The 14,116-nt window shown below is 25.7% G+C and overlaps 1 protein-coding gene across 2 annotated transcripts in view; it reads left to right on the forward strand.

The window, feature by feature from the left end:
- The window catches only part of LOC122509163 (formin-2), a 28,310-nt gene that overhangs the window by 554 nt on the left and 13,640 nt on the right, over window positions 1-14,116 (forward strand). Inside the window, exons 1-3 of one of the 2 annotated variants that reach the window (XM_043622985.1) lie at window positions 3,882-4,191; window positions 5,316-5,690; window positions 9,347-9,914. In XM_043622985.1, the coding sequence (XP_043478920.1) occupies window positions 5,349-5,690; window positions 9,347-9,914 (910 nt within the window). In that variant the 5' untranslated portion in view covers window positions 3,882-4,191; window positions 5,316-5,348. Of the gene's footprint in view, window positions 1-3,881; window positions 4,192-5,315; window positions 5,691-9,346; window positions 9,915-14,116 lie in introns of those variants that run through there. The other variant, XM_043622986.1, reaches the window with a different exon arrangement.

The following is a 14,116-nucleotide window of genomic DNA, read 5'->3' on the forward strand; positions in this document are numbered from 1 at the left end:
ATGTCGTTAGGGTGGATTTTCCAAATTTTTCATATGCAGAATATTATTCGAAATTTTATACTTTTTAATTTATTTATAAGTTTCCATAATTATAAATTAAATTAATTTATTTCTTTAATGTACATTGAAGAAATGAAATTTTTATTGAATGGTATATGTAAATTAGAAATGTAAGTGTAAATTTTCGGTACAGTAGTTTATAGGTCACGAGTACTAAGTGCACAAAGTATATTTTTGCTTTTCATGCAGTGATATAATTCGATACCTGTTTATCAATTATAAAACCACCAACGACAGGTATAAGATTACACATCTTGTTCATACATGTAGAGATCTATCATCGACGAGGCGCTCGCACGGCGCTCGGTTGTCTACGATTTTAATTTCTCCTTAAGGACTATATAACTACTCTGAGTACTCAGATAAATGCGGTTACATAACTTAATTAGACTTCAACATTAAATTTTAATCGGAAGTCTAATTTATATTCTCTTTGATGGTAAATCAAATATGAGCATTTTATTGTATTTTCTGACTGCTCCCATCTTTATATAAATTTTTTTTAACCTAATTCAGTTTCAGTATATTTTCCTCTTTGAATTTTCAGTACGCAATACGCTACACAGTGGTCTGAAATCCTAATTTAAAACTACATGAATTTTTGATCAACTACAGTCAACTAATAAACCTCATTATTCATAAACATAATTGAATAAATTATCAAATTATGTCTAATATAATAAATACTTAAACACATAATCTGTAGAATTTTAATTATTTATTTAAAAGTTCATTCGATATTTCAGATTTGCCATTTTCAATTTAAAAAATCTGACTTAATATTTGCACTCAGCAAGAAAAAAAATCTTTGAATACCATGTTTTATTAAAATCGAATAATTTTTTCAAATTACTGTCCGCCAAATTGGATCCGCCATTCGGAATTTTTGAAAACTGACCTCAGATTCGTAATCAGCGACCAAAAAAACCTTTAAATGCTATGTTCTATTAAAATTTATTAATTTTCAAAACCTTCTGTCAGCCATATTGGATCCGCCATTTAGAATTTTTGAAAACAGACCTTAGATTTGTAATCAGCGACCCAAAAATTCTTCAAGTACTAAGTTTAATTAAAATCCATTAACTTTTTAAACTTTCCGTCCGCCATATTGGATCCGCCATTTTGAAATTTAAAAAAAACTTCAGATTCTTAATCAGCGACCTTGAAAACCTTTAAATACCATGTTTCATGAAAATCCATTAATTTTTTAACTTTCTGTCCGCCATATTTGATCCGCCATTTTGAATGTTTTAAAACTAACCTCAGATTCGTAATCAGCGACCCTAAACATCCTCGTGTAACAAGTTTCATAAAAATTCATCGATGCAATTTGGAGGAAACAGTTTTTTTTCATCAACCTGACCAGCTTATAATAGCTCGTAAAAAACCCTTTAAAAATCACTAATCATACTTTTAATTTGATTAATTTTACTTATCAATATATTAAATCGAAAAAAAGATATTTTCAAAAAAGGCAAAATTTTAAAACACCATAAATCAAAAAATATTTTATTAAAAAAAAAAATTATATTTACACTTCTACTAATAATAGAAACATTTCAGCAAAGTTTCTCATAAAAATTAATTTTTTGACCTGGGCTGTTGAGGAATTTTGCCTCATATATATCAGCGATTTTTAATTTATAAAATATTTTTTTTAAACAAATTGATATTTTTAATATGGGCATGATTAATTTTAATTTTTTCTTTATTTATTTATACTTGATATTATAGAGAAAATTTTCCAAACAGCTGATTTTGAAAATTTTTTTAAACTCTTTAAACTCAAACTGTCCATCTAGGAACTTTTTCAAAAATTTTCTCCATATTATCCGGAATAAATAAATAAAGGAACAATTAAAATTACTTATGCCCACCTTAAAAAAATTAATTTGTTTATAAAAAATAATTTTTTTAAATTAGAAATTGAAAAACTTCTTACATTACTTAAAAGTTGAAGAAAAAATCAAATTTTTTTCCTTTGACAATTTTTTTTCTAAATTCAATATTTTCAAACATATAAGTTACTGAGAATAGGTCTGTCTACTTTTAAAAATCTAAAATTTCGAAAATTGATCTGTAAAATTTGCGCAATTATACAAAAATAAAAGATACGTACATATATCATACTTTTTTTTATAAAGAACGAGAAAAAAACAAGTTTAAACGATTTTAAAATGTAATAAAAAAATCACGTGGAATTTTGTTTAATTAATTAAATTAAAAATTTTTGTTTAAACAAAATCGGTCATCAAAATAATAAAACATTAAAGTCAACGATAACTCCGAGTGAAAGTAAAATAACAAAATAATTCTTTTCAAAATCTGTTCTACATTGTAATAGGGTTCTTATTATAATAATTCAATTTCAAATTCTACTGACCAGAATTTAGGAAAATTACAAATTTTTATTGCAATATTTCGTTAGCCTTTAGTATCAATTTTCTTCTAACTAATGTAATAAAGGAGCTATTTTTTTTTTAATAAAAACAAGATTCGACACACATCACGCTTCAGTGAATACTCCGGAAAATAACTCAATATCGGAAGAGTCTCGATATCCGACCTGTTTTTGAAAATAGTCCTTTTTAAAAACACGACAGTCGGATATCGAAATTTCTACTTCTTTATAAAATATAATGTTTCTTCAATTTTTATGTTCATTTAAAGTATTAAATTTAATCTAATAAAAATTAAATACTAAATTTGAATAAAATACAAATAGGTAATAATGGAAATAATTCATTTTCAATATTTAAAGTATTTTTTCTTGTCCATTAAAATTTATAAAAAAAAGTCTTTTCTTTTTTACAAAAAAAATATATATAAACATTTTTTTTTAGTATTTCATATATTATTGATGGTGATTCTACAACAACTTTTTTATTCGTCGATTTATGTTATCAAAGTTATTAATATTAACGGTTTGATAAATAAAAGAATTTTGAAAATCGTGACATTCATGTATATTCTTGATGCTAGATTATCGACACAGCAATATATAGCTCAAAGCGTGTGTAATTTAAAACTCGGAAGATAAATAGATTATACGGTAATACACTGATGGTTGATAATTTATTAACAATTAATAATAAATAAATATTTACATTTTCCGATAGAAGATTGTAAATTAATTATTGAGTAATTCAATAATTAGTATTTGTTTATAATATTTCGGAATATTTAATTATTTTATTTATTTACTGTTTAAACAAGCTTGCAAATGAAATACAATTTTTTAAATTGTTAGAAATAAATTGTTTATTGAAATTATTGGTGTTTTTAAAATTACTACTTTTAATTACTGCTATTAATATAAGTAAATAATTATTACTATTATTTATTCTTTCAGTACTGAAAGTATTTTATTAAAAAATATTTTAATGAAAAATTGCAAATACCAAAAGATTTATTAGATTTAAATAGAAATTACTTGATTCAAGTAAATATTTATTTGGTTTTTAAAATGAAAGTACAATTTAATTTATTTTAATTTGTAGTATGGTAATTAATAAATTTATTTACTTAATAATTCATCAAACGAATTATTTAATTTTTAAAACCAATTAATTTGATTGAAACGAATAAATAAATTTATTTATTACTATCGAGGAGTAACAATATATATAGTAAAATTATAATTATTTTTTAGTTCTATTTAAGAATTGAAAAATAAAAGTATAAAATTAAGAGTTATATTTTAATTGCTTCAATCAATTCAGATTTAGTATCAATTTTATAAATAAGAAAGCGCGTGCGCACGAAATTCTTACGAGCACGTGTTAAGTCTATAATAAGTGATTGTTTTATTATCCTATAAAAACATAGGGAGAAGGAGAGAAGAGAGATAGACGGAGAGTACGATAAGGTCGGGAATCAGAATAAATAATTATGTACCATAATTAGCTTCTCAAGTGTTTCACTACGAATAGTAAATTGCTTTGTAATATTTGCTTACAATGCACAAGTGAATTTTTTATAACAAAATTTTTGTGTTTGAATCTAAGACGTGTTTTTATTTTTATATCATGTTAAAAATTTATTGTCCTCTGTGTTATCGAAATATTTGTAAAAATGGCCTTGTAGCGCATCTAATTGAATTTACAATTCCGAATTTCAAAAGATTAAAAGGTAAATAAAAATTTTTTTTATGAATTTGTTTTAATTTTCCACTTGTGATTTTGAAAAGAGAAAATAACTTTCAGAAATTGTGTTGTTTTTATCTTCTTTTAGTTTATTTTAATACAATCAGCAATAATTAAAAATTATCAAAAAATTTACTATTGTTTTTTAAATTATTTTTTTTATAATTCCTATTCTTAATCTCTTTTTTATCACTGTTATAATATTTCTAATCAAAACAAAATTAAGTTCATTTATTTTAAAATCACAATAAGTTTTTTAAAACATTTTTTAAATAAAAACTTATTTATGTGTTAACCCATTTTTAACCAATCTTTCTAATGACATTCTAAAAAAAACTTTGTTTTATAAATAAACAAATTACACACAGTTTTTTTTTAAATAACACAATTTTTTAGGTTTTTTTCTCATTTTTCTAATGTTAGTAATCAGTTTTTTAAAATTTAAAATGGCGGATCCAATATGGCGAACAAAATCGAATACGGTAAATAAAATTATTAAAAACTAATTGTAATTACTTGAAAATTGTTATCAGGAGTTTTTGAGGTCGCTGAATACGAATCCAAAGTCAGATTTCAAAAATTCAAAATGGCGGATCCAATATGGCTGACAAAATTTTCGAAAATCATTAGATTCGCTTGAAAATTATTCTCAGCGGTTTTTTGGGATCGCTGATTATGAATCCAAAGTCAGATTTTGCCAGCCATATTGGATCCGCCATTTTGAATTTTTGAAATCTGTCTTTGGTTTCGTAATCGGCGACCTATAAACCGTCAAGAAACAAATTTCAAGCGAATCTAATGATTTTTAAGAATAACATCCGCCATATTGGATCCGCCATTTTGAATTTTTGAAGCCTGACTCCGTATTCGTATTCAGCGACCTCAAAAACACTTCAATGCAATTTTTATAAATATCTATTAAGTTTTACTATTTTTGTTCATGGTGCTATGGTATTGGTAATAAAAATTTCTTATTTTGTTATTGAATTTTGATTATTTTTTAATCAATTAATAAAAGTTAACGACATTATAATTTTTTACTTGAGTTTAAACTCTTACTTTGGTAAAAAAAAAGGTGAAAAAAAAATTAACGGAAAAAAATTATTTCAGCGTTAAATAAGTGAGCGAGGATATTGAACCAAGATGTTAAAAGGGTTTGAAGATGACGCAGGCGCAAAATTGCACCAATTCACTTCTAGTCAGAAGCTGCGCAATTTTGCACGCGTCTGGATAAATCGTTGGAGGGTGTTTTATGCGGGAGATGCTGCAAATCACCTGAGTATAACACCACCACCACCGTCACTACCTGTGATGGGTAACCTGCAAAGTGATGGCAAGAAAAAACAACGAAAATCAAAAGACTCCAGTGCCATCCTCGATGAAACAGCAGGAACTCCAATTCAATCATCAAATGTTAAAATCTCCCTTGACAAAGTTCGCACACCTGTCAAGAGGCCAGCACCAAAGCCACCACCTATTATCAAGGTGAGTTTTTGCAAAAATTTTTTTAAAATACATTTTTTCTTCTCAAATATCTAATAACATTTATTTAATAATTTATTTATTAATTTTACACTGAAAATAAAATTTTATTTTATCCAAATAACCGATTAGTTGTCTATTATCAAATAATTATTTATTTGAATCAAATAAATTTTTAGTTTTATGAGTTACCTCTAAATTTACCAAATTATTTACTAAATTCCAGTGTTTGAATTTTGTATCAAGTGATTACCAAAGACTTCAAAGTGACTCATTCTGACTTTAAAAAGTGATTTTTGGAGACTCATAACGCTTGCACTAAGATAACTCATAAATAATCTTGAGTCACTACAGTTAAAGTGATGATTATTATTCCTAAGCGACTCTTGAAGATTAATATCTTAAATAGTTGCTTAGGAATTATAATCCTTTGAATTGATTATGAATTAATTACTAAATTACAAAATTGTATTTCAAATCAAATAATTCAGAGGAACAATTTAACAAAGTGATACATTTTTTAATTTTAAGTTACTCATACTTATATTAAAGTAATTATTTGGTGACTCATAACTGTACTATTTTGATAATTCACAAATACTCCTAAGTAAATCTAGAGGAAATGAATCATAAATCAATCATTTAAGAGTTTATACCAGAATTTTATGAGTCTCTTGAAGTTTATTACAAATAAATTACTGGGTCCCTATGATTATATTTTGAAGCAAGTAATTCCTAGAAACAATAAAGTCAAATTCTGACTCACAAGTGACTCAAGCTTATTCCAAAGTAATTTTTTCTAACTCATAACACAAATACTATAAAAATTATAAGTTATTTAATCATAATTAAAGTGAGTTTTAAAAAAGTGAATCAAGAGTCACCAAGAGTCACAAAAGATTTATTTTTAATGCTCTATGAGTTCTCTTGGTTAACATTGAATAGTTATATTTTGTGACTCATAAAACTAACACTATGAGAACTCATAAGATTCTCAAGTGATTTTTGAAAAAAGTAAATTATAAATCACCAGAAGCTGTTTAAGAGTTATTTATGAGTTTTCTTAGAATCATTACAGAATTAATTACAAGATTCCACTGATTGAATTTTGAATCAAGGGTTGTGAAAGTACAAGGAGTTAACTCATATGAGTAACCATAACTCATAAAGATTCTTATGTGACTTCTAAAGAAGTGAATTCGAAATCAGTTTCAGAAATCAATTCGACTTATTTTGGCACCTAATTATAATCGCTTACTACTTTCAGAATAATTATTGACGACTCATAATTTTAGTACTTTAACAAGAGTTAGTCAAGAGTCTCTATGAGTTACAGTAATACATAGAATTAATATAACTCATAAAATCTTTAAAGTAATTCCTGAAAAAGTAAATAATAAATCTCGAATTGAATTTTTGATTCTTTTGATTGTATTTTGAACGAGATTTTGAATCAAATGACTCGCAGAAACTCAAAGTGACTCATGCGAATTCCAATATGATTTTTAGCAACTCATAACAATATTTCAGAAATTTATAAAGATTCTTAAGTATTTTCTGAAAAATTCAAACTCAAATAATTTAGATCTAGATGTTTTGAATTCATATAAACGTTTCTGGTCGCTTAAGAGGATTCATCAGTCTACTTATGAGTCTCTTTGAATCCATTACGAATTAGTTACTAAATTCAAGTAATTCTATTTTTTCAACCCAGAAACTTCTAAATTATTTATTCTCACTCCTAATTCTAATAATAAGTCTCTCCTGATAATTTCATGGAATTTATTTGTGACTCATAAATTGATCTCTACGATAACTCATAAAGTCTTTTGAATGACTGTAGGTAAACTAATAAAAAAATTACGATAACTCATAAAGACTTTTGAGTGGTTGTAGTTAAACTCATAGAAAACACCAAAAGTTGTTATGAGTTATTGTAGTTCTTAGGAATATTTATTAGTCATTTATGAGTCTTTTGGATAATTAAGAATAAATTACTAAAATCCTGTGCTTTTTTATTCAAGTAATTAGCAGACAAAGTGACTCATGAAAATTCTAAAGTGACTTTTAGTGACTTTTATTTCTAGCACCATGATAACTCATAAAGACTCATAAAGACTTCTGGGAAAATAAATCATAAATTACCAAAAATTGCTTAAGCGATATTAAGAGTTTTTTTATGAGTCTATTCGTCATGTAATTTTTTTTGCAACTCATTCTGATTCCTTTCTTTTAATAATTTCAAAGTAATTTTTAATGATTCATAACTGTAATATTGCGATAACTCATAAAAAAAACCTTAAATATTAATTAATATTAAAAATTTACAAAACAAAATTCAACAAATCGCTTTTTTTATAAAGTCAAAAAATATATTAATGTAAAAAAGGTAACAAAAATTAAAAATTTTTAAAAACTGTTGAATATGTTTTCTTAATAGTCAACTAATGATTTTTATAAATATTTTCAATTTTACAGCTAAATAAATTAAAAATTTTAGTTTGAGTTCACATGGTCTAACACAATTAATATTTGATTTTTTTTAGATGTTAAAATTTTATTTTATCTTAAGAATGTCTAATTTGTTTTAAATAATTTAAATACGTTGATCAAGTATTTTTAATAGATTAAAATGAAAATAAATAAGTACTAATAAATAAATGGGTTAAAAACTGATATGACTTTATAACATTAAATAGAAACGATTGAGAAATATTTAAAAAGAAATTTCGTTTTTCACGAAAGTTTTCGAATTTTATCTCTTCACTAGATGTACATATTTTTATTTAAAAAGAAATAAATTTTATAACCGTCACCAAATATATCTTTTACAATTCATTGAAATACCGTTTAAAAATGTCCGATTGAAGTAAAAGAAATTTATCAAAAATACTGTTAGATCGAAAAAAATTTTTTAAAGTGAAAGAGATGATTCGAAACATGTGGTGATCGGTATATAATATACAATTGCGCAATATTACAGAACGTGAAAACGGTTTCTATTATCTTTATGAAGCTCCACCATTAACGTTATCATATTTGCCTTTATAGCAATAAAAAAATATTTTTTTTTTGTAAAATGCATATATACACTATCATTTTCTGTAAAAATCCTCTGTTTATTTTTTATTAACTTTATTATACCTTTTCTGCAACTTTTGATCTTGTTGCGAAGAAATTCTGAACTGCACTCTTAATTAATTTACAAGTTTGATAAGATTGCTTACTTTTTTGTTTACATATATACGTATTTATTAAACATTAAAGTAAATCAATTTTCTCTATTCGAAATCAATATTTAAAATAATAAATAAATATTGAAATTTCAATTTTCAATTTCAAGTGAAATTGTTTAGCATAATTTTCAGATACAGCTTTTGTATCATGATCAACTTCCGAATAGTTAGGGATATCAAATGTCATTCAATGAGGTTATCGCAAATGAAATGCAACTCATGAAGAAATGTATTTTTCATGTAGAAATCTTTTTCAAAACTTAAAATAGAAAATACTTTTGCACTAAAAATAAATTTTACTACAAAAAAATAAATTTCAGTATTTAGTGATTAATTTGTTTTTATAACAATAAATGCAATTATCGTATTTATTTATTTTTTTATGATAAGAGAACTAATTGGAAAAAAATTCTGTTTTTGTAGTCAAAAAAAGAGGAAGAAACAAAACAGAAGGAAGAGGAGGAGACGAGGAGGAGGAGGAGTAGCAGTAGTAAAGAGAATGAGCCGAATAATGATGAACGTGAGGAAGTTAGAAAAACAGTTTCAGTGGACCTGGAGATTAAGGCCCAACGACCATCCGAGCCTGCCTCCCCACCCACGAGTGAGAACCTGGAGGGCGAGAGGAACATCTCGCACTCTTCGGATCCGATCGCGACGGACCTCACGAATGTGCCACCACTCGGGGTTTTACCGGTAGATACCGAGGGTCCACCTCTACTCGTGACCGACTCTTGGCGTCGTGTTAACAAGAGTGTAACCACCCCAGAAATCCCAACACCGCCAAGTCAACAATCGTCGAGCGACAGTGTTTTCACGGATCCCGACGAAATCACAATGGTTGCCGAAAATGAAATTCGAATTGAAAAATCCCTCATCTGTCCCACCAAAGACATCAAGGACAATAATAATCAGCCCAGTGAGGAATTTAAGTCACCATTCTCCGTTTCCCGTCACAGGAGAGTTGAACTGACACCAGTTTCCCACAAAATTGGTGAGCCTGATTTTCAATCCTTACAATTTTCAATTTTTTCTATTCTTTTTAATTTATAAAATTATTTATATTTTATATTTTTTATTATACGATTTTATTCTATTGTATTTCATTTACAAAATTATTTTATTACGAACATAATTTGCAGTAGCGTCGATTTCAACATTTTTAATTTAAGAACACCGTCCGTAAAAGAGAATAGCGCTTCAGGATTGGTTATTGTCCACTATCCCCACTCCTTACGTGTTGCGCGCGCAACACCGCGACGAGCCTTCGAAAGGCTCGTCATTATCATAATTAATTCCATTTTCCACTGTTTATTTTCCCTTAAAAAATTATTTACATACTTTTCTATTTGTTACACATTTTAATATAAATATTCTACGTTTGTATTAATATTACCTACGATAATAATGTATCTCTAAATCAGAAACAAATGATTTGTAACGATTTTGAAAATTTAATCCTTAATTAATTAAAGCGTTACAGATTATTTTAACCAATTTTAGTTTTTGAATGATACCTCACAATTTTCTGGGTATATTTCGATATTTCGTTGTATTTTATTTATAAAATTGTTTTATTATTAATATATTTCGTACTAGCGTCGAATTTTTAATTTTTAAGTTGATAACACCAGCCGTAAAAGAGAATAACTCCGCTATCCCCACTCCTTACGTTTTGCGCGCGCAATATTTTCAACCAGACGCTATACGCACAGTGGGGCAAAAAACACTGCTTTGGACAAAAAAACAACTTTAGAGCTTCAATTTTTAACGAAATTCAATAAAAATTTTGTTAAACCAAAGCTAATTAAATTATGCATCATTTCCCAAAGAAAGATTTTCAATAAATAATATCTGAAATTTTTTATTTTTTAATAAAAATTTTTAAAAAATTTTTTCATACAAGGGATAATTTTTGTAAAATTTAGAATATTAAATAGTAAACGAACGTAATTAGTTCAGAAACTTTCCCCAAATATTTTGCAGCAATAGAAAATTAATAAAAAAATTTTTCTTATTTGTTATTAACAATTAATTTTTTATTCAAATCTTTTATATTTTGTTATTTCCGAGTAATGTTTATTTCTTAGATAGTATATTTATTAAGAAAACTTGTTAAGATACTAAAAATTAATAACATAATTTCACATTTTTTTAATAACTTTTGTAATAACAAATATTAATAAATGAAAAATATATTTTTTTATGATAAATTAAAGTTTTTCTACTGTTGTTAAAAATAGCATTATTGTAATAAGTTACCTTTTATTTTATTTTAAAGTAGAATAATTTAAAACCCATAACCTTATTGTTTAAAAAATCTTAATCAACAAATAGATAACTTTGTTAATTTGTTACATAAAGTGTTCATTACTTTTACAGAATATTTCTAGAAGGATCCGATTAAATGTACAGTTTTGTCAAACAAGTTAAAAAATTTATTAATTAATTATATATAATATCAAAATTTTCATGGAAACATTTTTGCAAAAACTCATAATAAAAATAAAAAATATCTGGCACTTATTAATTAACTTATTAATTAACATTATTTATAAACAATTAATAATATTTTTAAGTTGTTTCACGAAACTATAACTTTAAGCGGATTTTTCTAGAAATATTTTGTAAAAGGAATGAACACTTTCTGTGCCAAATTACCAAAGTTATCAATTTGTTAATTAAGATTATTTAAACAATATCGTTTTAAATTATTCTACTTCAAAATAAAATAAAAGGTAACTTATTACAATAATGCTATTTAACAACAGTAGAAAAACTTGAATTCATCATAAAAAAATATATTATTTATTTATTTATATTTGTTATTACAAAAGTTATTAAATAATATCAAATTATTATTAATTTTTAGTATCTTAACAAGTTTTCTTATTAAATATACTATCTAAGAAATAAACATTACTCGGAAACAACAAAATATAAAAGATTTGAATGAAAATTTTTTTCTGCATTAAATTGTTTATAATAAATAAAATTTTTTTTTTCTATATTAAATTGTTTATAACAAATAAAAAAATTTGTTAATTAATTTTTTATTGCTGCTAAATGTTTGAGGGAAGTTTCTTAACTGATTACGTTCGTTTACTAACATATATGGTAAATTTTACAAAAATTATCTGTTGTATAAAATTTTTTTTTTTAAATTTTTATTAACAAATAAAAAATTTTAGATATTTATATTAAAAATCGGCCTCGAGGAGTCGATGCACAATTTAATAAGCTTTAATTTAAATGAAAGTTTATTCAATTTGGTTAGAAATTGATTAGAAAAATCCAGGAATAATTAGAGAATGAGAACAATGTGTTAGAATTTTTTTTTTTTTTTGAAAAGTATTTTTTAAGTTCCACTTTAATAAAAATTCCCAAATCTCACAAAGCGAAACGACATGGAGAAATTATGGCGTTCGGGAGAGTTAAATACAGGATATAACAATGAGCATTCATCGCATGAATGCCGACATACAATGCATTATTTTTAAGGTGCGACGACATTGATTCCCCTCCTTTGGTTATTATTTTAAAAAAGATAGGTAACAATTTAGGATGAATAGTTTGTATATAAGTATACAGTTTGCGTCAATATTATGCAGTCAAGGAAAAATATCACTCACGCCACTTTTTCGAACTCGAATTATACTTTGTGTTTACATTTCTTTCTTTTAATTTTTAGTGTATAGTACTAGTGACAATTTTTGTGAAATAATAGCAAATTTCCATTTTGTAATTATTGCAAAATCAAGGTAATTATTTGACTTTTAAATTTATAACATTAAATGGGAATTATTAATTTTCTAATTAAAATAGTACGAAGAATTTGTTTCCAAAAGGAATAATTTGTCAGTGTCTCGTTTAGTCTCGCTAAATTGAGAACAGTGCGCGTGCGCAAGTGGTGGGGATAACGACCACTTTCTTCTCGCTGCGCGCGCATTCTTCTCAACTTGGGCGCCGAGAACATTTTCTTAATATTTTTATTATAATTACAAATTTTCTTTTCTCTTTTATTTTTTTTTCTTTATTGCACTTAGAAACAAAAGTAAAGAAATATTAATTCCCGCTTGGAACGTTGAAAAAAATTTGATAAAAACGTTTAAAAAAAATAGTGGGTGTTATTTTTATGTTTTTCCTAATAGCTTTATTTTAAATTATATGTTTGCGTGCACAAGTATTTGTATTGTACCATACACTACATATAAAAATGGAAATAAAAAAAAAGTGCACGTTCGAGTGAATATGCACAGGAAAAGTTGGGAAGAGCTGTAATTTCCGTGGAGATTTAATTAGCAGTATTAAATTACACGTTACGAACCTAGTACTTGAAGTTAACAATCTGTTAACTTTAGAGCTTACGAAATGACGATACATAACGCACATCATGAAACTATAACTTGGATTCACTGGCTTAGGATATTAAAGCAATAAACAGATTAATGCACTCCCTTTAATTTGCCACTGTATGCTTTATGTATCTTGTAACAATAACTTCACATTTGCCAAACAGAAATTATAAAATCGTTTCGGAAAATATTTTCAAATCAAAATAAATAAAATACAAAAAATATTAATATTATAAATAGAATAAATTAGTTATTATCCATTGGTTTTTTGGTACTTTTATTATTTTTTTTACCTTATATTCTAATTTTTACAAATTAACCTCTAAAGTGCGCGCGCAGCATGAAAAAGGTAGGGATAGAGTTGTCCACAAATCACGAAGAACTATCCCCTCTCTTTTTCATTCTGCGCGCGCATACTTCTCGACTGTTGTGAAACTAAAAATAAAAAAAGTACTGTTCTTCAGTTTTCTTGTAAAATTCTTTATACTTTCTTGAAATTAAATTTTAGATAAGTAAATAAAATAAATAAAAAAAATAAAGTCTTTATACTTTCTTGAAATTAAATTTTAAATAAATAAATCAAATAGATCTCCCTTAATCATTATTTCGTATTAACTCTTTAATTTTCTCATCAGTTTTCTTCTAAAATAAAAAATTCCCCTCTATTATCGAATGGAAAATACAATTTGTTCTCTTTGAATGAGATAAAAAAATAAGCATGAGAAAGAGCTTAATTAGTTTCTCGTTGGGAGAGATTTTATATTTAAAGTCTCTCATTTGACACCTTGAATAAAAGGCAGGCATAATAGAGCCACAGTATTCGATTGAATTGGCTTGTTCT

This window comes from Leptopilina heterotoma, unplaced genomic scaffold (assembly GCF_015476425.1).
Source record: "Leptopilina heterotoma isolate Lh14 unplaced genomic scaffold, ASM1547642v1 Lhet_6, whole genome shotgun sequence".
In the NCBI taxonomy this organism is placed as follows: domain Eukaryota; kingdom Metazoa; phylum Arthropoda; class Insecta; order Hymenoptera; family Figitidae; genus Leptopilina; species Leptopilina heterotoma.